General features: G+C 36.5%; 1 protein-coding gene across 39 annotated transcripts in view; it reads right to left on the minus strand.

Moving 5' to 3' along the window:
* Positions 1-23,780, minus strand: part of madd (MAP-kinase activating death domain) — a 93,206-nt gene that overhangs the window by 55,817 nt on the left and 13,609 nt on the right. For 38 of the 39 annotated variants that reach the window (XM_056461720.1, XM_056461719.1, XM_056461713.1 and 35 more), the window contains exons 2-4: positions 9,502-9,707; positions 6,883-7,160; positions 6,400-6,733 (exon numbers count right to left, since the gene is read on the minus strand). In XM_056461720.1, the coding sequence (XP_056317695.1) occupies positions 6,400-6,733; positions 6,883-7,160; positions 9,502-9,560 (671 nt within the window). In that variant the 5' untranslated portion in view covers positions 9,561-9,707. The remainder of the gene's footprint in view (positions 1-6,399; positions 6,734-6,882; positions 7,161-9,501; positions 9,708-23,780) is intronic. The other variant, XM_056461704.1, reaches the window with a different exon arrangement.

A 23,780-nucleotide genomic window follows, 5' to 3' on the forward strand; every position in this document is an offset into this window, starting at 1 on the left:
TTGAAAAATATACAGCTGTATATACTTGACAAATTATTTATTAAAACACTGGTGCAATTATTTGATTAAAAACCACTGAAGTAATAATTACAAAAGCATTTTCTTTTTTTAATATACGGGTGTTAAATTGTGCCTTAATATTATTGTGGAAACCATTTTTATTTTAGGATTCTTTTTCACTTTTGATTAATTTTATGAATGTTTGCTGAATAGATGTATCGGTTTATATAAAAAACCTGACATCCTGCCATGTTTTCTGGTTTTTAGAGGTCTTGTTTTTCATTTACAGGGGGACAAAGATCAAACCAAGCTGGTTTAGTGGTTTGACTGCTAACCGAAAGAGCAAACTGATCGCTGGTTTGTTCATCAGGCCACTGGTCTGGCTCTGGCATATGGTTATTCTCACGCAGAGCAGCCAAGTTAAGAACAGTATGACGCATGGAGTGTTTTGTCATTACAAGGTTGAGTCGTGCATGCTAAAAAGGCTACAAACGTGGGTAAAGCCAAGGTCAATGCAGTACTGAGAGAACATGATGACTGAGTCAGAAAAGGCCTTTAAAGCCACGCTTACTGCAAAGTCACTAATAGCATACAAACACACTGTAAACTTTCAATGCTGTGTGAGTCGTTTCCATTCGTAATTTTCGTCATAATGACATAAGGTCATAAGCTTCAGACTGCCAAATAGGTAGGTTTGTTGATTAAAACAGTAAGTTAGAGTGTACGTAGGCATGGCTCAAAAATAAACTATGCTTCCACAAAGTAATGTAGTCCATTAAACAAAGTGCATAAGTCCATGGTCACAGCCATAGCAATCCCCAACAATGGCCAATAATCTTGGATGGTTTCTGATTGGCCATCACTGTTTGAATTATTCATCAGCTGGGAAATAACTATTTTGAAAGTTATTATATTGTTCCTCTTCTGACTTCCCCATTCTTACTAGAATGATTATTATTGAAACTATAACGTAACAGTTCTCATTATAGATACTGCCCTTAGTTTGAGCTTGAAGTGGTATTTTCATTTTGTTACGCAAGCTAATTATGAACCGACACCAGCTACAGACCATCATTCTATCTATACAGGTCTATATATTTTTACAGGTCGCTATATCTACACACACATACATATAAATAAGTACATACATACTTATTTTAGATAGAAAGGTAGGTAGGTAGGACGGACGGATGGACGGACGGACAGATAGATAGAGGGACGGACGGATAGACGGATGGAGATAGATAGATGGATTTATTTATTATCAAATCTCTCAATCACCATTGCCCATAATGCAAACCAAACAGCTTAAATAAAAAAAGTATATAAGTATTTTAAATATGCTTTAAATATACTTTAAATATACACACATCGTGACAGCTGATATTTACATGCATTGTACAAACTATTATATGAAGTCATTTATAAAGAATTTCATCTTACTTTTCACAAGGATAAAAAAACAAAAAAAAACTAAAAATTCTGGGCCTTTGAATAAAAAAGCCTTTGCAAAAAAAAATAAATAAATAAAAAATATTATATATTATATCACCTAATATATCATATTATACAACAAAAACATAAGCATAATTTTTAAAAATGTTAGACCGGAAATCAGATTCTATTCCTCAATTTAAGACATGGTTAACTTGTCTCACTCAAATATTGTACATGAAAAGAGTTTGTTATGGAGTTATTGATAATGTTGCTAAGTTTTACAATATATGGCAACCATTTCTTAATCACCTAGACCAATATAATGCGGATTCTGAGATGCAGTGTAATGCTTAATATGCTCACTACCCCTATTGACTGCCTTTTTGAATTTCATTGAAACCGTTTATATGCCCTAATTGTTTCCTAATAATAACTTTTTTTATTATTATTATTTTATTATCTAGATTTTGCTTTATTTTAATTATTATTATCATTATTTTCTTTGTATTATCATGCTTATTGCTTGTTTTTTTTATTATTGTTGTGTTGTTTGTAATTATTGAAAAATGTAAAACTAATAAAAACACTTGTTAAAAAAAACGTTAGACCAAACTCTTAGACCAAATTCAACTCGATGTGTAAGGGGGGGAAAGCATTGCATCTATTTGAATATATGAACTACTACAGATCTGAGCACTCAAGCTGCAGTGCTGGTTAAATTATTCTCCACACTTGCGAGCAAATAAAGGGGGCTTGGCAGGGCAATTCAACTGCAAACAAATTGAGGCCTGCAAACGCGACTGTGGCTGATGGTGGATGAATGTGGTTGCTAGGTTACGCAAGAAAAAAAGACTGCTGAGGAAATCACACAGATAAAAAATCCCTCCACTCAATGCTATTGATCTGCAGCAGTGCCGACTGCAGATTGTTTACCAATAGGCACTCAAGGTTTTAGTTACCAGTCTGTGATGTATGAATGAGAGCTAGTTAAAACGGTGTGGAGCACCGTGCGGGAAGACCACCAGCACAAGCCTTCAGGAGGAAAAAGCAGCCCCTCTCTCCCTCACTCAATCCCAGCCTCTGTCACTCCTACATGCGTCTTCACACTCCTTCCTTCTTTCTCACTTGTCACAAGGGCCGTCATATCCTTCCGCTTGTGATTTCCTTTTATATTACCATCAGCACCTTTTTATTAATCATTCTAATCAAAGCCGATGCGATAAAAGGGTTTCTTTACTTCAAAACGGAAATTCTGTCCATTTTCACCCCATAAGAAATAGAAATTAAGACATTTGAATGAAATCTAAAAGACGTCAAACTGCAAAGTCTCTTTAGCCAAGACTCAGACCCTTCAAAATTAGGGGTGTGTGATATTTTTTTGTGAATGATAATATCGTAATATGCAAGCTGGCATTTGAAAACAGAGAAAAATAATAATTTTGAAGGACCAAAATGGCTGATGTCGCTTTTTTTGTCAGTATTACATGCCACAATGCAACATCATTAATATAGAAATCAAAATAACAAATGAGTATGAATAGAGTGGTTTACATGAAAACTTCTAAAGAGAAATGACTGATTTTGGGGCTTTTTTGACATGTAAACAAACATTATATTTGATTAAAAATACTATAATTTGTGTTCTGAAAATTAATTAAGGTCTTATGAGCTTAAAATTAAATTATTAAGGTGAAACATCTTTTTGGGGTGAAAATATAAAGCACAACAACAGCCTTTTTACGTTCATTAGATATAATGGAAATTAAGTTTAGTCAGTGTAAGTCCTGGGCGTCTCAATCTCCGTTCACAATGCTGGAGAGTATCAGACAGTGCAAAAGCTGTGCAGAGTGGATGATCTCGAATACAGCTCTCATCTGATTGGCTAAAAGTTAGGAGTTTCCTGCAGCTACACACACACACACACACATCCAGGGTGATTCATACATGAAAGAGTATTTGCACATTCTCATTCAGGATGAACTCGGAAATTTCAAAATTTTGTACACGGTTATAAATCTGTAAATGGTGATTTGCTTTTGCAAAATGTATTTTATGAATACATGTTTTCTATTTTGTGCACATAATTGTTTTTGTGAATATATATAAATATTTTGGACAAGTGAATTTGGTTGTGTGAATTTGGCTACGCATGTGTACATCGAGTCTTTGGATGAATTACTTTTAAGACTTATCTAACTCCATAAACAAACCCTTTAAAGTGGAAACACACATTCATTCACTGTCTATGTTGCTGGATTATGAAATTTGTGAGAAGTTTGTTGGTTAAAGTGCAATACCAACATAAAGAAGGAAAGAGAAGTGGTCGGTTCTCACATGCATCATGACATACCACATTTAAAAACACAGAAGATGAGTAATATTAAAGACCAAAACATTTCACTGAGTAAATAAAAATTTCAGTAGTTTCTTATTTTTTTTAAAAATTAAAATAAATATATTTCCCAGAGATGGGTTGCGGCTGGAAGGGCATCCGCTGCGTAAAACATATGCTGGATAAGTTGGTGGTTCATTCTGCTGTGGCGACCCCGGATTAATAAAGGGACTAAGCCAAAAAGAAAATGAAGAAATGAATGAATGAATGAATGAATGAATGAATGAATGAATGAATGAATGAATAAGTATATAACATAAAAAAATTATAATAATATTGAGATCAGACACAATTGTAAGAGTATGAGTCTCACTGGTGACCAATGAAATTAAGAATATTGCACACAAATTGTTTACATTTGCATTGGGTCATAACTGCACTAATTTTCATTAACATTTTAGGTGACACTATTTTCATGGCTCCCTTTAGACCAGAGGTGTCAAACTGAGTTCCTGGAGGGCCACAGCCCATTTTTTATTTCTCTTTGCTATTTGGGCTTATTGGAACCTAATTAGAATAAAGACCTAAGTATCATCTTTTGATATGACGTAATTTTAGAGAAAATGATGTCCATATATATATGGACTTGTGCTGCGAATTTACACTTTTTTTCCTGAATTGTTTTAATGCATATACTGTATAACATAGATTTTTTTTTACTTGCTTTAACTATCAGAGAGTAAAAACATTTTTTTTTTCATTTTGAACAGTTAAAAATAGTGTTTGGGACATTTAATTTGCTGCAAAACTGTTTTGCAGGATGACTTCGTATATCTGTAACAAAATATAAAACATTCAAAGTATTTTAAATAGCCACTAAAGAGCTAAAATGTGCTGTCCACGTATGTGGACACTCAAGCCCTAGGAGTTTAAAACTCCAGTTTTGATGATAAACTATTAGGATATTCTCATGTTACACACAGTGTGTCCCAATGTGTAGTGAACCAAGCTCATCACTGCCCTTACAAGTGCTCAAACCCGTGCATACACCCTACTAATGAACGAACTCAGGAGGAAGGGTGCTGATTGAGATGTGGCGTGTCTTCCCTGCAGGTTTCAAACATGCCTGAAAGACGCAATTAATTTGATCAGGTGTGCTTAATTAGGGTTAAATCTAAACAGCGCAGAGCTGTGATCTTCTGTTGGCTCAATGTTCAATGTTCACATCAGTGTATAAGTAGACTGTCTGCTTAATATCTGCTCTCACTAAATTTACCCTATTTAATTTTTTACATTGTAAAGTCAATTTCAGCTGGGTCAGATGGCATTTCTGTATGGAGTTTGCATGTTCTTCCCATGCAAACTCAGCTGCGTAAAACATATGCTGGTTAAGTTGGCGGTTAATTCCGCTGTGGTGACCCCAGATTAATAAAGCCGAAAAGAAAATGAGTGAATGAATGTAAAGTGAATTTACAAATGCTAGTGTGATCATTTAAGCTGTTAATATTAAAACACCAATAAAATTTATAATTACAAACAAGGGGGTTTTTACATTACAATCTAGTGCAGGGGTGCTAAACCCTAATCCTAGAGATCTACCTGCAGAGTTCACCTCCAACCCTGATCTAACACAACTAAACCATCTTAAACCCTGCTCACACTGAGATTTCAACCATGATTTGGTCGTCTGAGACAAATTTGGGAGATCCTAAAAGATTCCTGAAATCCTAGGCTAAAATCTGTTGATTTATCATGTTCACAGACAGACGCTTAATGTCCATTCCGATCCAATTTTCCCTCCGATGAAAGTCTGGCAGTGTCCGAAGAGTTAAGGCACTTTCCTGGATGTGACAACAGCTGTTACGAACGTCATTCCAAGAACCAATAGGAGTGTGCTGAATCTGATGGCGTAATTTGTACGACGACTTCAAACCACAGCGAAGAAATGTCAAAACAGTTATTTTCTTACAGCTTTTACTATTGAGGCACGATCCGGGCAAAATTGTGACGACAGCTTGTTTATGTTTGCTGTGAGGTATCATTTCGGAATGCGGGATAGTTAAAGTGTCACAGATGGATAACGTCAAACTTCATTTTTTTCTGTGTTTGGCACGTCTTTATGCTTGTTTAGTCTGATATTATGACAGCAAAGATCTTACAGTGTGACATAGAATGAAAAAAATAATACATTTCCCACAGCGTGAGCCAGGCTTTACTAGGATCTGAAGTAGCACTTGGTAGTTAAAGTCAGGTGGGTTTGATCAAGGGAAGGGACAGGGTTGGGCACCCCGATCTAGTGGGTCCAGAAGAAAAAAAAAATTCTGACAAGAATTTCTATGTCATTGCATCACCAGGACTCACACACACATAAAAAATGCATTGCAAATAGTAACAGCAAAAAGAGAGGCAGAATGATGCCAGTTGTGATGGTGTGAGGAAGAGATAACGTCTTCTGGCAGCACCATCACACTATTTAACACTCTACTATATAAGGTATCTGAGGCTCACAGATATTGCAAAACACTGCACTCATTAGCTACCGCTTCCATGCTCAAGAATTATCTTGCTCAATCACAGGATGTAGTTACATAACTGCATAATCCACAGGAAAAAAAGAAGGCTGTTCTTACCGTTGTGTGGATTTGGGAGCTCCGGGTCTCTGGTTGAGCCGTTGACTGCAGCAGTCCACCATGCGCTTGAGGATGTACAGACACTCTCTGAACGTCGAGAAGAAAGGGTAGTGGCTCAGAATACACAGAGATGTTAACATGCTGTTGCGGTTCTGTGGTGCTATTCGGCCACTGCGTTTGGATCGCGGAGACTTCCCGCTGCTGCCCGGCTCGCCTGGCAGCAAAGTCCCATCTCCTGCAGGGGGCGCCGAATGTTCCCCTGAAAGAGTCAAAGTGGAGGGGTCAGATTTCTCAGTGGCCTCCACTGCAGAGTCTGTGTGAGCAGGCTTTTCTCCTGTATGAAGAAAAATATTAGGAAGAGGTTATGTACCCACATGTGATGTTCAATATGGGTGACAAAAATTAGCTGACAACACCAGCCTAATACTTGGTCAAAACACATGAATTAAAATAGTACAAAACTGCACCAAAGTAACTGCTGACCTTTTCCTTCAGCTCGTGGGCGATGATGGGCCTTTTGAAAAGAGCGGTAGAAGTTGAGACAGATTCCATAGCGAGTGATGCCCGAGTCTTTGTCAGTGAGAGTGAAGACGAAAGAGGTGTCATCGCGGAGACTGACCCGCCGCTGACGGATGCTCAGACAGCCCTCAGGCTGGCAGAAGAAGACCACATCAGGTGGCAGAGGAAAGTCATTGTGGTCCTCCAGCGGATAGCGCCTCAACAGCTGAGGTGTCTGTGCCACGCTGTCATTGCTGGGTTGCCTGATTAGAAAAGGGAAAAAGAATAAAATGAGAGACAGGAATCTATTATCAGCTATTCTAGCCACCAGGCCAATATCAGGAAAGAATCTGAATCTGTTCTCTAATTTTGATTGGTGTTATTTTTCAAATAGCTTATTAAGTTTTTAATCCTGTGCTTCAAAATATATGCAATGTGTGAAATATGGTTGCTCTTTTTTTACTTCTGTAAGGATAATCTGTCTCATTATAAACAAATACATATACAGCAGGGCTGCAGTATATCGGAAAGAACTCACATTGCAATATTTTCCATTCACTGCGATATATATTGTGATATAAATGCAATTTCACCAGATGACTTGAATAGCTTGTAAAGAATTGTAAAGAATTGATCTAATTTTAGATTGTGTAGGGGATAATTCTGTAGGAGAGCATATCTGCACAAAATATAATTTAAAAAACGACAAGCATAGTTAAGTACAACAGACCAAAGATGCAAATAAACAATGATTTATTTTTTATTACTTTACTTTATTACTATAGCAGAAATTAAATAATCACTGTATAATACATAATAATAATAATAACACTCTATCGTTTTGAGTAAGTAATTATATAATATTCAATTAGTCTACAAATTAATTGCGCCCAGATGACTAAAGTTTGCTTCAAATTCTTACAATCATGCCTTAAAAACACGTGCAAATCAGAAACTTTCACACTAAAGTTACAATCTGAAATTACTCCACTACATTGTAACTGTAATGTCTGGACAACTATAATTCCAACTACATTGCAGATGCCTGCGATGTGACTATTGCAGACTTGCACATTGTGATATCGATGCTGAAATGATATATCATAATACACAGTGCACAATATACATGGGTGCACCCCTCACAAAGCTCTCATTTAAATTAATATTTACTATAGGATGCTTTGCATATTTGATTATATTTGTGCATTTACATTAGTTTAGTCAGTAATGATGCTGGAAATTCAGGTTTGCCATTATTGGAATAAATTACATTTGACAATACTTTAAAATAGAAAAGTTTGCTTTAAATTGTAATAATATTTTTCATTTGATAAAAGCCTTGAAATGAACAAGAGACTTTTGAACATTTAGTGTTCATTAACATGAAACTAATACTTCTGCTATACAAACATTTGTGGTAGGAACAACAAATAATAACTTGACTTCTAGTTGATCATTTGGTATCAAAAGTGGCTTATATGAAAGACAAATGCCTCTAGATTACGCTTATTTTACCAAAATAAAACATGATCATGCCGTGATTTTTAATTGTTTAATTAGGACAGTAAGGTCTGACTTCGCTTAGACAAAAGTCTTATCACTTAACAGAAATAATGTACAATAAATAAGTTCCTCAAGATTCTTTGGATTCAGCTTCAATGCCTCCTTCATCATACCCCAGACATGCTCAGTCACGTTTATATCTGGTAACTGGGCTGGCCAATCCTGGAGCACCTTGACCTTTTTTGCTTTCAGGAACTTTGATGTGGAGGCTGAAGTATGAGGAGCGCTATCCTGCTGAAGAATTTGCCCTCTACTGCGGTTTGTAATGTAATGGGCAACACAAATGCCTTGATATCCCAGGTTGTTGATGTTGCCATCCACACTGCAGAGCTCTCACATATCCTCATACTGAATGTAACCCTAAACCATGATGTTTCCTTCACCAAACTTGACTGATTCTGTGAGAATCTTGTGTTCATGCTGGTTCCAACAGGTCTTCTGCAGTATTTGTGATGATTGGGATGCAGTTCAACGGATGATTCATCTGAAAATTCTACCTTCTGCCACTTTTCCAAATGATCAACTAGAAGTCGAGTTATTGTTTGTTGCTCCTACAACTGGGATCGATGACAAGACTTTTGTCAGGTAATGTAGGTTATAAACTATAAACACTTGTATGATCAAACAAACAGTGGATTTTCAAAAGTATCAGGATCAAGGATATAAACTTGTGAAAACTAAAGCTGTTTTACATTAGCAGTTCTTGGTAAATGCAAGCTGTGATGAGTCCAGACCTTCTGCTGCTGTCAATCTCAAAACTGTACAAATATATTTCCAATAGGTTCCACCTTTTCCTATTAATCATACCATCACCTGCTGTCAAAACTACACCAAACTTTATTCATGATAACACACAACCCATTTAACAATGTACACCTAAATACAAGTCTCTAAAAAGCACCTGCACAGGTCACATACAAACAAAACACACAATCCATTCATCTGCGTTTCATTCATCTGCAGTTTACTCAAGCAGCTATACATCAGAGCCATATACACACAAACACACCCACACCCACATCACTGAACAGCTTTCCTTACCTGGCTCCAACTACCACCAGGTAGTCCAGGAGGCGGGGACACATTTTCTTTTTCTCCATCTCTGTATCTGGAGTGTCTCTAAGTCATGGCAACTGGGGTAGCTCTCAGACAGACAGTCGACCAATCAGGTGCACCAGAACTAGGAGTTGGCAGAATGAGGCAGGCAGCGTCCAATCATTTCGGCCTGTGGTGCGCAGGAATGAGGTCTGAAAAAGAGAAACCGTGAACATTATAGAAGCAATCCATCACACAGCAAAAGGCTCTGCAGTGAAATGAAGCTTTCTGTGCAGCTGTGAAGCTTAAAGGTGCTGTAAGAGAATTTTTAATAGAATGGCGCACAGAAAATATGCTTATTTCCCGACAGCATCACTGAAATAGGAGTTCTGAAATATCTCTGTGACAACCCTAGGCTTTACAAACTACAAAAAAAGATTCAGATTCTTTGTAAAGTAGAGCCAATTTCTGTCAATCAATCATAACACACAACACAACCCAGCACATTTACATTTAGATTGTATACTGTAAAAAAAAAAAGTTAAAAAGTACAAATTCAATGGCATGTTTATTTCTATAGCGCGTTTACAGTGTAGATTGTCAAAGCAGCTTAACATAGAAGTTCTAGTAAATTGAAACTGTGTCAGTACAGTTTTCAGAGTTGAAGTTCAGTTTAGTTCAGTTCAGTGTGCTGGGGTTTAAATTTCACTGCTGAAAGCTGAAAGCAAATTCATCAATGCGCAGCTCCACAAGTCCCAAACCAAGCAAGCCAGTGGCAACAGTGGTCAGAAACAAACTTCACCAATTGACGAAAGTGAAGGAAAAAGAAACCCAAGAGTAACCAGGCTCAGTTGGGCATTACCATTTCACCTCTGCCAAAGTTGTTCTGTGACTTAAAATTATAACGCAAACTGCTGCACAGCCTTTTTAAGTTGACTCAACTTTTATAGCAAGAACAGCACCTGATTTGATTTAAGTTTGGTTAACTAAAAAAGGTCTGCAGCAAGCTGCCTTAGAATTTTAAGTTAAATCAACCTTTTTTTACAAGTGTAATAGAACTTCATAATCCATTTTAAGCACCTATTTCCATTTCATATACATTTTTTAGAATTTTTTTATTTTAACAGTTTAGAACTGTTTTATTTTGGGGTATAAATCTTTAAAAGTGCACGCAAAAATCTAAAATAAAATGAAAGCTGGAAATCTGAAATTCATTAATTTTCCTTCTGCTTAGTCCCTTATTTATCAGGGGTTGCCACGGCAGAACAAACCACCAACTATTCTGGCATATGTTTACACAGCGGATGCACTTCCAGCCACAACCCAGTACTGGGAAACATCCATACACCCTCATTCACACACAGACACACACACTCATACACTATGGTCAATTTAGTTTATTCAATTCACCTATAGCGCATGTGTTTGGACTGTGGAGGAAAACAGAGCACCCGGAGAAAATCCACTCCAACACAGGGAGAACATGCAAACTCCACACAAAAATGCCAACTGACCCAGCTGGGGCTCGAACCAGTGACCTTCTTGCTGGGAGATGACAGCTCTAACCACTGAGCCATCGTGTCACCAGAAAACTGAAATAAATCGAAAAAAGTTTGAGAAATTAAATAATCTTATTTAATTACTCAAAAAAAATGCGATTTATTTCAGTTTTCTGGCGATAAAGTGCCAAAGTGTTTTTTTTGTGCCAAAGTTATGTTCTTAGGTCATAATAAACTGTATAAATCATGATAAAGTTCTTTGGAAATGATCTGCCTTGAACATATTGCCACTTCAGCTTCATTATTGGTCATGGTACAGAGTGTGCATAGTGTCAATAACTTTATCTGCTGTAAAAAAATGTACATTAAAGAAATAAATTTATCAGAGAAACACAAATTAAACTTGTTGGCTAAGGGTGCTTTCAAACTTGGTTCAACTGTCTGGACCGTACCAAATTTCGATTGTCCCCCCTTGCCACCTTCTCTGTTGGTTTGTGTTCACACTCTTTTTTTTTTTTCTTTCGGAACCCCGGTACACTTGAGTCATCGAGCTGCTGTTGTGTGTAAGGCTGTTGCTAGATGACGGACATGTAAGCAAATCAGCAAAATGGAAGGACGTACACATATCGGGGTCATTCTGCTTTTACTGAATCTTTTGGCTTTAGACATACAAAAAGTAACCCGCATCCATCTGCCGCAAAAATATCATAAACATTCGGAACATAACACAATGTCTGCAGAAGCTGTTTTTGGAGGAGACAAGCAGACATTATCACTGTGTTTGCCCTGGCTCAGTCCTGCTTGTCACTAAAGTACTGTACGTGATACACAGACACACACATGAATGAACGTTATGAAAACGATGGTTTGGTATACAGTTGGTAGTTCACTTCTGTTATTTAGTGCGATTACATTCATACCTGAAGTTAACCGGACCAGAGTTTGCGCGAACCGTACCCCAGACCACCTCTTTCAGGCGGACTTAGGTACGGTTCATGGGTGCACACACGAGTTCAGAAGACACATTCACACTAGCTAAACATTCCGTACTTTGACGTTAAACAAACCCGGGTGTGGACCAAAAGTGCTGGTGTGAAAGCACCCTAAGAAATATGATCCTCCAACACAGTTTTGGCTGAAGCCTATTTCTATATTTGCTGCTAAATAATCTTAGTAATGTATTTCCGTTTTTCAGACACATGCTTATAAATGTGTCGCACATAAACAAACAATTAGGAGGATGTAAAACTCTATAGCTACACAGGACTATTAAACCAGTATTGTACTAATACTAACAGCAATCTATGCAGTCAAAACAGAACAGCCCTTACAAACCAAGCCTCAACAGTCTTCTCTAACACATCTTGACGGGAGGCTCAGCAGCAAACATACACACACACACACTGATAAGCTACAGGGATTGGAGTCCAGCTGTGTACTCGCTGCATGGATTTGCCATTTGGGTTCCTCATGTATTGCCTCAATACAAACTAAAACAAGCTCATGAATCAGATTTCACACAAGAAAAACACACACACACACCGTGCACAATATCTAGCTAAACATGTTAAATGTCAAGAAAATTACTTTATTATTTATATATATCAAAATGCAGTGTATTGACACAGGATGAATTGGCTTTGTTAGCTCAAGGAAACATTAACACATTCACATAAGGTTGTAAACAGAGCACGAATGGAGAAATGGTTGCCTGTCTCACTGCAGTGTATGATCTGACCTGAAACTGGGTCACTGCTTATCTGAAGTTCTGGATACAATACACCACACTGCACTGCAGAGAGCTCTCCGTCTCCATCACAATCTCGTACACAGATAGACACCTGCACCCTAGGTCTGAAAAACAGCTAAATCATCTTTGACGGTTTATCCTGGCTCAAAATGAAGCGGAGGTGGTATACTGATGGGGCTGGGTGATATGGCAAAAATGCAAACTCAATCTTTTTTTTCCATATTGAACATTAATGATAGATTTTGATATAAGTTGTTAATGTTTCCAGGTTTAAAAGTTATTATGCCAACAATGACTGATGCAACAAAAATCAGAGGGTTCAATAACCTACAATTTAAAATATTATTTATTAGCAAAAACAGATTGCACATTTGACCTTAAATTAAAACAAATAGTAAAATACGATTTAAAAATCTAATCTGGTGTTAAGAGGTAAATTAAATGTGCGAAACATTAACAATTAAAATATACAGTACAACTTCTAGCATGAGCACACAAATTGTAAAACTTTTGGGGTTTTTTTTTGGGTGATATTTTTTTAGGTGATTGAATAGGTTGGTTGTGTTGCCAGACTTGGTTTGTCTCACAAACCATTGACATACTTTACAGATCGTTTTAATCTACTCCTTGTCAGACTTCAGATAGACAAATCACTTCTATATAACAGAATTCATGCTGCCTTTTGACGATAATTTCACCATTTTTGGAGAATAACACAAGGTTAGTTTACATTGATTGTACTAAAGGGCGGGGCTCCCTTCATCATATTAACCCAGCAGCGCCGCTGGCCACCATGGGCCATCTGACTAGTTGATATTGAAGTGCGGGGGGGAGGGGGGTTGTTGTTGGTTGGGAGGGAGTTGGTATCGCGGCTCAAAGTGAAGAGCGGGGGGAGGGGGAGTTGGTATCGCTATGCCCCCCCCACCCCCCTGCGGACCCCTGTATTGACCTTTACACTTTTCTCCGTTCAAAACTATTCGAGTGACACGTCTTGTGTGTTCTATAGTCTTTGGTTTAATCTAACAATTTAAGTTAACCTAATCGTTTAATTGTCTTGGGACAACATGAATGAATTGTGTGGAATCCAGCATTTTTTTACAGTGTATAATCGTCAGAGGTCATTTCTTTCCATCACTGCTCCAAATTAAAGGGCCTGCATTATTATGAAGTTAATTATTTCTTTATTGGAGTCTGTTTTAATACATTTACATTATTTAAAAAGTCAGCAAGGTCTGTTTTAGTTACTGTCTCTTTAAAGCATGGGTCTCAAACTCAATTCCTGGAGGGATGCAGATCTGCACAGTTTTGCTCCAACCCTAATTAAACACAGCTGATCCAACTAATCAAGGTGTTGAAAACCACTAGACACTACTAGATCAGCTGTGTTTAATTAAAGTAATAAAATAAATAAAACAGAGCTGCGACCCTCCAGGAATTGAGTTTGATACCTGAACTTTAAAGCCTTGCCAGAAAGCCCAGTCTCTGTTGACTGGTCAACTGACAGAGTCTGCTGTGATTGGGTAGTTGTTTAGAGCATGTGTTAGGAACTTAATCCCTCTTACACTCCACATTTATGGTTCTATGAAGAAACTTTAACATCCAAAGGAATTTTCCAGTTCACAAAAGTTTTATTTTTTTAAAACACCTTTGGAAATTTGAATTCTTACAGGGAATCCAAAAATGAAAATTTCCTCATGATTTCCTCACACTCAAGTGGCTATTACTATGGAAGTCAGTGGAGGATGGGTAAATAATGACAGAATTTTAATTTATGTGTTAGCTATCCCTTTAAGAGTCAGGTAAGAGTGTTTTCAAAGATTAACCATTTTGGTTCTTTGTATAAACATTTAGTGAACAGTTCTTAACCGTGCTTAAGAGCATTTTGATCTAATGATCATTTTAATACTAGAAAGAACTTTCTGTGTAATGGAAAGGTTCCATGAAACCACATGCATCAATACAGAACCATTCTTTTTAACAATGTACCCTAATAAGATTTTAACTCCAAAGGCTTCTTGAGGAGCTGTAAACAGTGTTATAAAAAATATAAGAAAACATTATGAAAATAATAGCAGGACTATGATTAAGGCAGGTAAGTGTTTTCTATTGTAGAGAAACTCCATGTGGCATGGACTTTGTGCTTTGTAAGTCTGCAGATTGTTAACATGCACAAACAGCTATATTCCAAGCTAAAGGAAAAACACAGAATAATAGGTGCCCATGAAATCAAATTCAAGCAGTGATGGTGTTATGCAATATTATGTAACTGCATATGCCTCTCGAAAACAAGCACTTCTGCCATGAGCAAGCAGCAGCTCATCAGGGTCACCACTGAGCAGGTGCTCACTTGATAGTACAGATTCAAGTTCATTTGTAAAGATTCATGCACTCCAGCTAAATATGGACGTTGAGATTTTGCCAAGAAAGAAACCATTGGATAAAGAGATTGGCAGGTATAGGTTGTCTACAAGCATAGCCATTTGATCTCATTTTAGTTGATCGCATTCGCTACTTGACCCTTTTGTACTGTTCAAATGGACTACCTTTTTGTTTTTGCCCCATTGACATCCATCATAATAACATATTTTGATTGCAAAGTCAACCAACACTATCTACTGTCAAAAAAACCTCAACCTAGAAATTAAAACACACACTGCCTAAAACCAACTAATAAATAATTTCCACTTTTGAAAACAAAATCAATTCTTTTCAGAGTCTTTCTTATTAAAAGTTGAAAATAAGCAGTATTTCTTCTAAATACAATAAGGCTTGCATATCTTGTAAATAATATTTTAAACAGTGCAGTTCTTGCATATTCTGTAAACAAATATTTTAATGTAAAAAATAATTTTAATGTAATAGAAAACATGGCATCTCAAGGCAACCAATACTCTTTATGTATTGCAAAGTAAGGCTCAAGAAGGGGTCCATCCTACTAGACCAAAGATCAGATGTGGCTGCAAAGTGTGGCTAACAGAGTGGGGTCGCGTGACTCCACATGTGGTAGGGAAAGTAATTGAAAAAAAAAACATTTGACCTGGAAAAATTAGATCGATTAAAGATTCAGAACGTCGATTTCAATTACTTTTCGATTAATCACCCAGGCCATTTTAGATTGTTGGTGGTTTTACATCCAAGAGGTAAAAGTGTAATCAGTTAACCCTTTAGATAGTACTGTGCAAACATTTTTTGGCTTTTTTTATGGAATTATATGGAGTAAAAGGGCTAATTATAGTGTGCATGCATAAATAATAATTTCCTTACATTTATATAGTGCTTTTTGGAGACTCAAAGCACTTTACCCAATTGGGGGAATCTCCTTATCCACCACCAGTGTGCAGCATCCACCTGGATGATGCGACAGCAGCCATATTGCACCAGACAGACTGGTGGACGGGAGACAGAGTGGTGAAGCCAATTATGATATAGGGATGGTTAGAAGGCCATGATGGACGCAAATTTGCCCAGTGGGCCCAGTGGGCAAATTTGGCCAGGCGACACTGAGCAGTATAGAGTCCCCATCAATATACTGGGGCATTAGGACCCAAACAGACCACAGGTTGAGCTCCCTGCTGGCCTCACTAACACCACGTCCGGCAATAACCTAGCTTTCCCATGTGGTCTCCCATCCAGGTACTGACTGGGCGCAGCCCTGCTTAGCTTCAGTGGGCGACCATGTAAGAGTTGCAGAGAGCTAGATGCCGGCTTTACATGTATAAGCAGTATTTTTACTATGTTTATTATAAACTGAGAGCTGAGGTGCTTATTTTTTATTTCATGAAAAACATATCATGGTAAGTGTGCAAAGGTCTCTCTCACACTCAGGCAAGCACGCATACACAATACTTCCTATTACTGCAAAATCCAGAAACTAAGCTTTTTTGCACTGTAACTGATGATCATCAACAGTAAAATCACAAATTTTACCTCTTCCCAACAGAAAAAAAACACCAACAATCAAGAATACACTGTTCTATGGTGTCGTGGCTTTGCAATTAAAAATGTGGTTATAATGGAAGTCAATGGGGCAAAAAAAAGTAGTCAATTTGTTGAATGTATTCAACAAATGTAGTGTGTTGTTAAATTTCTATAAAAATTCCAAAGATTTTTTTCAAAATATTAATCACAATAAGATTTGGGACCAAAAATCATTCCATTTCCTGAAACACAGAGAAAGTTGTGGCCAAATTAAGCCTCAAAATCACACCAGAGTGGATGAAAACATCCCCAACAGCACACAAGAGTTAATAGGTACTGACTGTACACGCATGTTCTGACTGTACATGTGACATAAAATCATGTCGAATCTTATTAGTAGATATAACTGTTATAATCTAAGTTATAGTATAATTTTACATATAGTTATATCTAATTAGTGGATATAACTATTATTAGATATAACTGAATGCTGCCCTATGGTATTAAGGTATCAACGAAAATACGGCTCTCCTATGACTCAGCCGGCTTCTATAGAACAAGTTAATTCTAGAAAGGACACCCATGAATTCGTCTCGAACCTCAACTCAAACTGCTTTTAAATGACTAGTCCAGTCAGCAAGTTTGGCCTTGTCTGATAGGATGTATTAATCTCTTGTGGGAGAGAAGCTGAAGGCTTCACACCATGATTAGTGGCTTCTTCTTTCTGCTGGAGTGGCGCTTTCCACTCTTCCTCCGTCACTTCTAACAGTTAGAGAGGAAGAGAGGAGAGAAGACAAGACAGATAGTTTGTGACTAACACATCAATAACGCCTCTGTTTCTTCCTCTGAGCATCACCCGGCTCATCTGACACCAGGACCTCTATTGCTGTTCTTTTCTTAAATCACAACTGGCCCGGCATGAATCACTTGCACTTGCAGGGGAGGCTTCCTAGAAGCTCTGGGATGCCTATAAACAGATTCAATGATGGGCAGAGGTGTAAAGTACATATTTATTCAGGGACATCTATATTTTATTTGAGGAATTCGGAAACTGAAAACTAAATTAAATTTCTAAACATAAAAAGAAAGTGAAGTTTAGAAATTCATTAACACCTCCAATGTGAAATTACTGCTGATCATTGGAATTTAAATTTAAAACAAATCTTTGGAGATAATTAAAATACAGTCTGAAATTTAATAGTCACTTCAGTAAACAGCTTTCGCTTTTCCTTGTAAGAAAAAAATAGATGATCTTTACTACATTGTGAACATATTCTGACAGCTTTACTTTCCCTCAAAACATCAAAATGTGCCTGTCAATTTTTTTTTCTGAATGACTATAACACATTTTTACAATAATTTACAGAACACAAACAGTAAAATTCAGTAATTCAGTAAAAACTTATTCCAATACATGTCATATTTAAAACAAGAATCATTTAATTACCGGGGGGATTAAGAAGTTCAGCCCCAAAAAATGACTAATTAATTGTTTCTATCCTTTACCACTAAATTGATTTTATAAGTAGTTCTTAATCATATTGGAAGAATTAATTTTTCTTAAATACCAAAAATAAATTACTTCAAATACATTTTGGCATGTTTATTTTTTTGAAAGATTAAAAGTAAGTAATTTAAATACACATTTGCATTTTATTCATAGCTCAAGTCAGTTTGATCAATTTTACACTAAAATGTATTTGACCCATAAATCTAATATTGGACCAATAATTAAGCAACTAACAGTTTTTCAGTATTTTATCAGTGCTTTATCTACTTACCAAATATCAAATGCTGTTTTTAGTTGTTAAAAAAGTTTAACATTTGGCTGTCATGAATGTATAGGATTAGTTTAAATGTGGGAATTGAACATTTTAAACCTGTTGAATCTACTGTCCAGGGATCTTCAATAAGCTCTTAAAGAATACAGACAAATATATACAGGGCTTGACATTAACACCCGCCAAAATAGATTTTAGCTGTGGCGGGTAAGACAGCCTCTTCCACTAGCCACTTTGGCTGGTTGGAAATCATTTTTAAATTGTAGTATTCTTAAAAGCAGGGTTCAACAATAGAGATGGCCCATTATGCATGCATACATTATCTTAGAATCGAGAAGCAGCACGACTGACAAAAAAAAAACTGTTCACGCAAGCAAAAGAAAACAGGTGAATACGGAAAGAGAGGATGATCACTCGTGTACACAGGTGATGTGATGTGTGATGTAAAAAGTGTGCACGCTCCAGTTTACTTCTGCCAAGCAACCGTGCCTGGTAACTCAACTGGTGCGATCGGTTCTCTTTGAAATAGATTTGACAAAAGGTGATGCTCGTGCACCCACAGACCTCCTGCTTTCAAGAGCTGCTGATTTATTATTTTTTTTGAAGTGTCTTTTTGTAAGCAACAGCGGTTGCTGCTTTCGCTTTAACCATTCTTTGAACAGATTATTAACAGGCCTTTTATGATAACACATGGTATGTGTTTTTTACCTACTTTCTTCTGTTTATTAGTTATTTTTGTCAATATGGTTTATTTGTATTTTTTACAATAAGACTGCTTTAATAGGAGATTAACTCCACATTTAGTTAAATGGTGATCTGGGACCTTTAGCCAGGACACAGACTGTGCACTGTTTTAGATACATGACAATAATTATTTTAAAAAATGTCATTTTTTTAAAGAAATGTTAAATAAAAGGTGTTTTGACACATTATTGAAAGATTTATGGCTAAGAAATAATTATTTATTTATTTTTGGTGTGGTCAGAGATAAATTTGGTAAATCCGTAATTTTAAGCCCTAAAATGTCATGTGAAATGAAAACTAATTGCAGTGCGACACTGTGAAACCACAACGCATTTGCTCATGCACACTGAGCAAAGTCATACACAACACATAAAATAGTGAAATGCATGCATTTAAGTTATAAATATACAAATATTAAATATAAATCTTCATTTTAAAAATAATAATTTAAAAACATCTCCCACAGCATAAACATGGTGCATTAGTCACACACACACACACACACACACACACACACACACACACACACACACACACACACACACACACACACACACACACAAACACACACACACAAACACACACACACACACACACACACACACACACACAAGAAACAAATTTCCTACAGCTTGCGTCATAACTTTCCTGAAGCATCCGAGAGAACAGTTTTAATCTAAAGCGAATAATGCACAGCTGAAAAGTAATGATACACTCTATATGCCCCCCATTTCACTTAACTACCTGGTTAATTAGGCAGCACAGAACAAATCCCAGACCTCCTCACCGCAGGAGAACATACATGTGTCTGCATCTATGGGAAACGTGACATGATGTTGTACCCTGTCAATCACAGAGTGCCCGCCTCATGGCTCAACAATCAGCCTTGGGTAATGAGATTCCACACGGTCGCCGTGGAAACCAATACTGCCTCTTTTCATGAGCACAGCTGTGACGGCTATTTTAAACAGACAATACACTGTCCCAATCACCATACACACAGAAAGACAATCAACAGCCTTTGGCCAATAAAATGAGCATGAGCAAAACTAAAATGAGCAAGGCTAATTGGTTCTTTCCATCCAGAGAAATGAACAAACAAATGCCTTAGCTAATCATACATCAGTTATTGAATTTGCTTCTCCATAGTAGTGCACTCAGAGAAAATCTTTCATTGTCCATGAAGGATCTGAATGACGTTTAGGGTTTTTCACGCGTTCCAGAAAGTCAGAGCACAAAATTACCTTTACTGATCAGAACTTAAGTTGACAACTGATATGAAAAATAGAATACTATTGCAAAACACACACACACACACACACACACACACACACACACACACACACACACACACACACACACACACACACACTCACACACACACACGAAATCAAAATATACTCTTCTCATTTTTATATGTATATAGTAGAGCTTGTTATAAACAATGTATCTGGGTATTTCATTATTTAGTCAAATTAATTTGGCTCCATAATCTTTTATCAAACACTATAACCTTCGATCAACCCTTGAAACAACTTTTCTTTACTTCTGGTCACATGGAATGCCTTCTGGGCGGGGCTATCAGTGCATTTCTGTTTTGCTTTGTCAATAGGTTGTTTTAACTTGACGTCATTAATGACCCACGAGACTCAGATGGAGGGCAGGAAATGATTCTTCTACATGGGAATCGCTATCAGAACATCAAAATGTTTACGGTTTTATGTTGTTTATAGTTTAAATCGGCCAAAATAAGAAATCCCAAACAGTTTTTATAAACTTCCAAAAGTTTTTGCTCACAAAGGAGGAAAAGATCAAGAAACTGGCTGAAAAAAATGGAAGAAAAAGCCGCATTTAATAAACATTCATTCAGTACATTCATGTGTACAAACTGTCTTTGAACGTGATAATTGCGTTACGCGATACGCGTTTGACAGCACCAATAAAGATTATATACAGGCCTAGCCTGAATTATTAGCCCTCTGTTTATTTTTTCCTCAATTTCTGTTTAATGGAGAGAAGATTTTTTCAACACATTTCTAAACATAATAGTTTTAATAACTCATTTCCAATAACTGATTTATTTTATCTTTGCCATGATGACAGTAAATAATATTTTACTAGATATTTCTCAAGACACTTCTATACAGCTTAAAGTGACATTTAATGGCTTAACTAGGTTAATTAGGTTAACTAGGCAGGTTAGGGTAATTAGGCAAGTTATTGTACAACGATGGTTTGTTCTGTAGACTATCGAAAACAAACATAGCTTAAAGGAGCTAATAATTTTGACCTTAAAATGGTGTTTAGAAAAATTAAAAACGGCTTTTATTCTAGCTGAAATAAAACAAACAAGACTTTCTCCAGAAGAAAAAATATGATCAGACATACTGTGAACATTTCCTTGCTCTGTTAAACATCATTTGGGAAATATTTAAAAAAGAAAAAAATTCAAAGGAGGGCTAATAATTGACTTCAACTGTATGTCAATGTGTTATATAAAAATCAGATGCAAGCACCACCACACTCGGGGAGAATATAAATAACATACCCTGCCATGCAATCGCTGTAATGAAATCTCTGTCTTGTTTTGCAATAATCCAAGTCTTTACTGGCGTTTCAGTAGAATAAACAACCGTAGCGTGAACATCGAGAGATCGCAGCAGCTTTGAATGTTTTTTGATGCTAAATTCATCGACAGAACAAAAAAGAAATGCCCTTGTGACAAAACTAGACGGTTATTATTGTGGAGCACTTTTTCCCCTTACAAAAAAAACAAAAACAAATAATAATGTAGATATGCATCCACACTTTTGTATGCTTTCATCTGTTATTTCGTGATGTCTGGAAGATATCCGCATGGGGGAAAACTATAGTAATTTAAACAAACTTTTTTGAACCACATAGTAAAGTGTATAATGTGTACATCTATTTGTTAATGAATGCTACAGAATACTGTAGTATAGTAAACTGATTAACTGTGGTGTATTGTGATAGTGTATAATTATAGTGTTGAGAACTGAAGCCTGCTGAATAATTTGTTTATTATTACAGTTGTGTTGTACCACAGCTACAATATAATTACTACGACAGTAATTATCGAAAGTTTGCTTCCAAACACTGTAGTATTTATTTTTTCATGTAACGTAATCGCTTATACAGTGTCTACCGCCTCGATGGCAGGCAAATATATATTAGTTCAGTAGAAAACTCAGCCCTCTTTATGATATAAGGATCATGCCCAACATATGTGGTTATTTCCTTATATCGCCTTTGAAAGATGGTATAAATTGGAAAAATAAAGACTTTCCCCGATGTCTCCCATGCAGTTTTTTTCTTCTTGCCTCCATGTGAATTTCACGCATCACCAGAATCACGCAAGCAATTTTCCTCCATTTTGTTAGCAACACCCTTTTTTTCAATGATCCAATCGGTTCTCAAAAGACAAAGAAAGCACTGCATCGCACTATAATTTCAGGACAGTTTAAATTGGATGTATGTAACAACAGGGGTAAAAAAGGACTTACCTAGAGCTGCACAATATATAATTTTAGCATCAATACCTCAATGTGCGAATCTGCAATAGTCACGTCGCAGGATGTCTAGCAATTTCAATAGAATTTAAATCATTTGGACATAAGAAATTATAATAGTTTCATTATTTATACAGTGAAGACTATAGAGTGTCAATATATATTTGATTATTGAATTTCTGTACCTCAGTACTGAAAGACTCTACCAAACGCAAATATCATTTATGTGATCGCTCTATTGTTTTCATCTATGCCAGGGGTGCCCAAACTCCGTCCTGGAGGGCCGGTGTCCTGCAGATTTTAGCTCCAACTTGCCTCAACACACCTGCACGGATGTTTATAGAAAGCCTAGAGAGCTTGATTAGCTAGCCTAGGTGTGTCTGATTAGGGTTGGAACTAATCTTTGCAGGACACCGGCCCTCCAGGACCGAGTCTGGGCACCACTGATCTTTAATCAGGGTTTCTACAAGGTTTCTTCTAGTGAAATTTAAGACTTTTTAAGACCGTTGTGAAAGAAATTTCAGACTTACACAAGACTAATCGCTAAGGATTGAATGGCCCAACAATTTGAAAACAAATGTTATGGTAAGGAAGATGATTAAACCATATTGTAAATACAGTTAAAAAATAAATGTTTGTCAAAACATTTATTTCAATAGAAGGATGGGTGTTGGCCCGATTGGGTATAGCTTACATAGAAAAATTAAGACCTGTTTAAAATGATTTAAGACCCACAACACAATATTTCAGTAAATTTAAGACTTTTAAGACCCCGCAGATACCATGTTTAATTTATTTTATGTTATTTATATATTTTTGTATAACATATTATGCACTCCAGTAAATATCATCCAAATTAACATCAAAAAAAGAATTCTTTTTAAACAGAGTCATCTTATGAAATTATACTCATATCGCAATAAAAGTCGCAGAGAAACAAAAAATTGCAATGTTTGTTTTTTTTCCAACATTGTGTAAGCTAGGGCTGCTCGATTATGGGAAAAATCATAATCACGATTATTTTGGTCATAATTGTAATCACGATTATTCAAAACTACTATCA

The sequence above is a fragment of the Danio aesculapii genome, chromosome 7 (assembly GCF_903798145.1).
Source record: "Danio aesculapii chromosome 7, fDanAes4.1, whole genome shotgun sequence".
Lineage (NCBI taxonomy): Eukaryota > Metazoa > Chordata > Actinopteri > Cypriniformes > Danionidae > Danio > Danio aesculapii.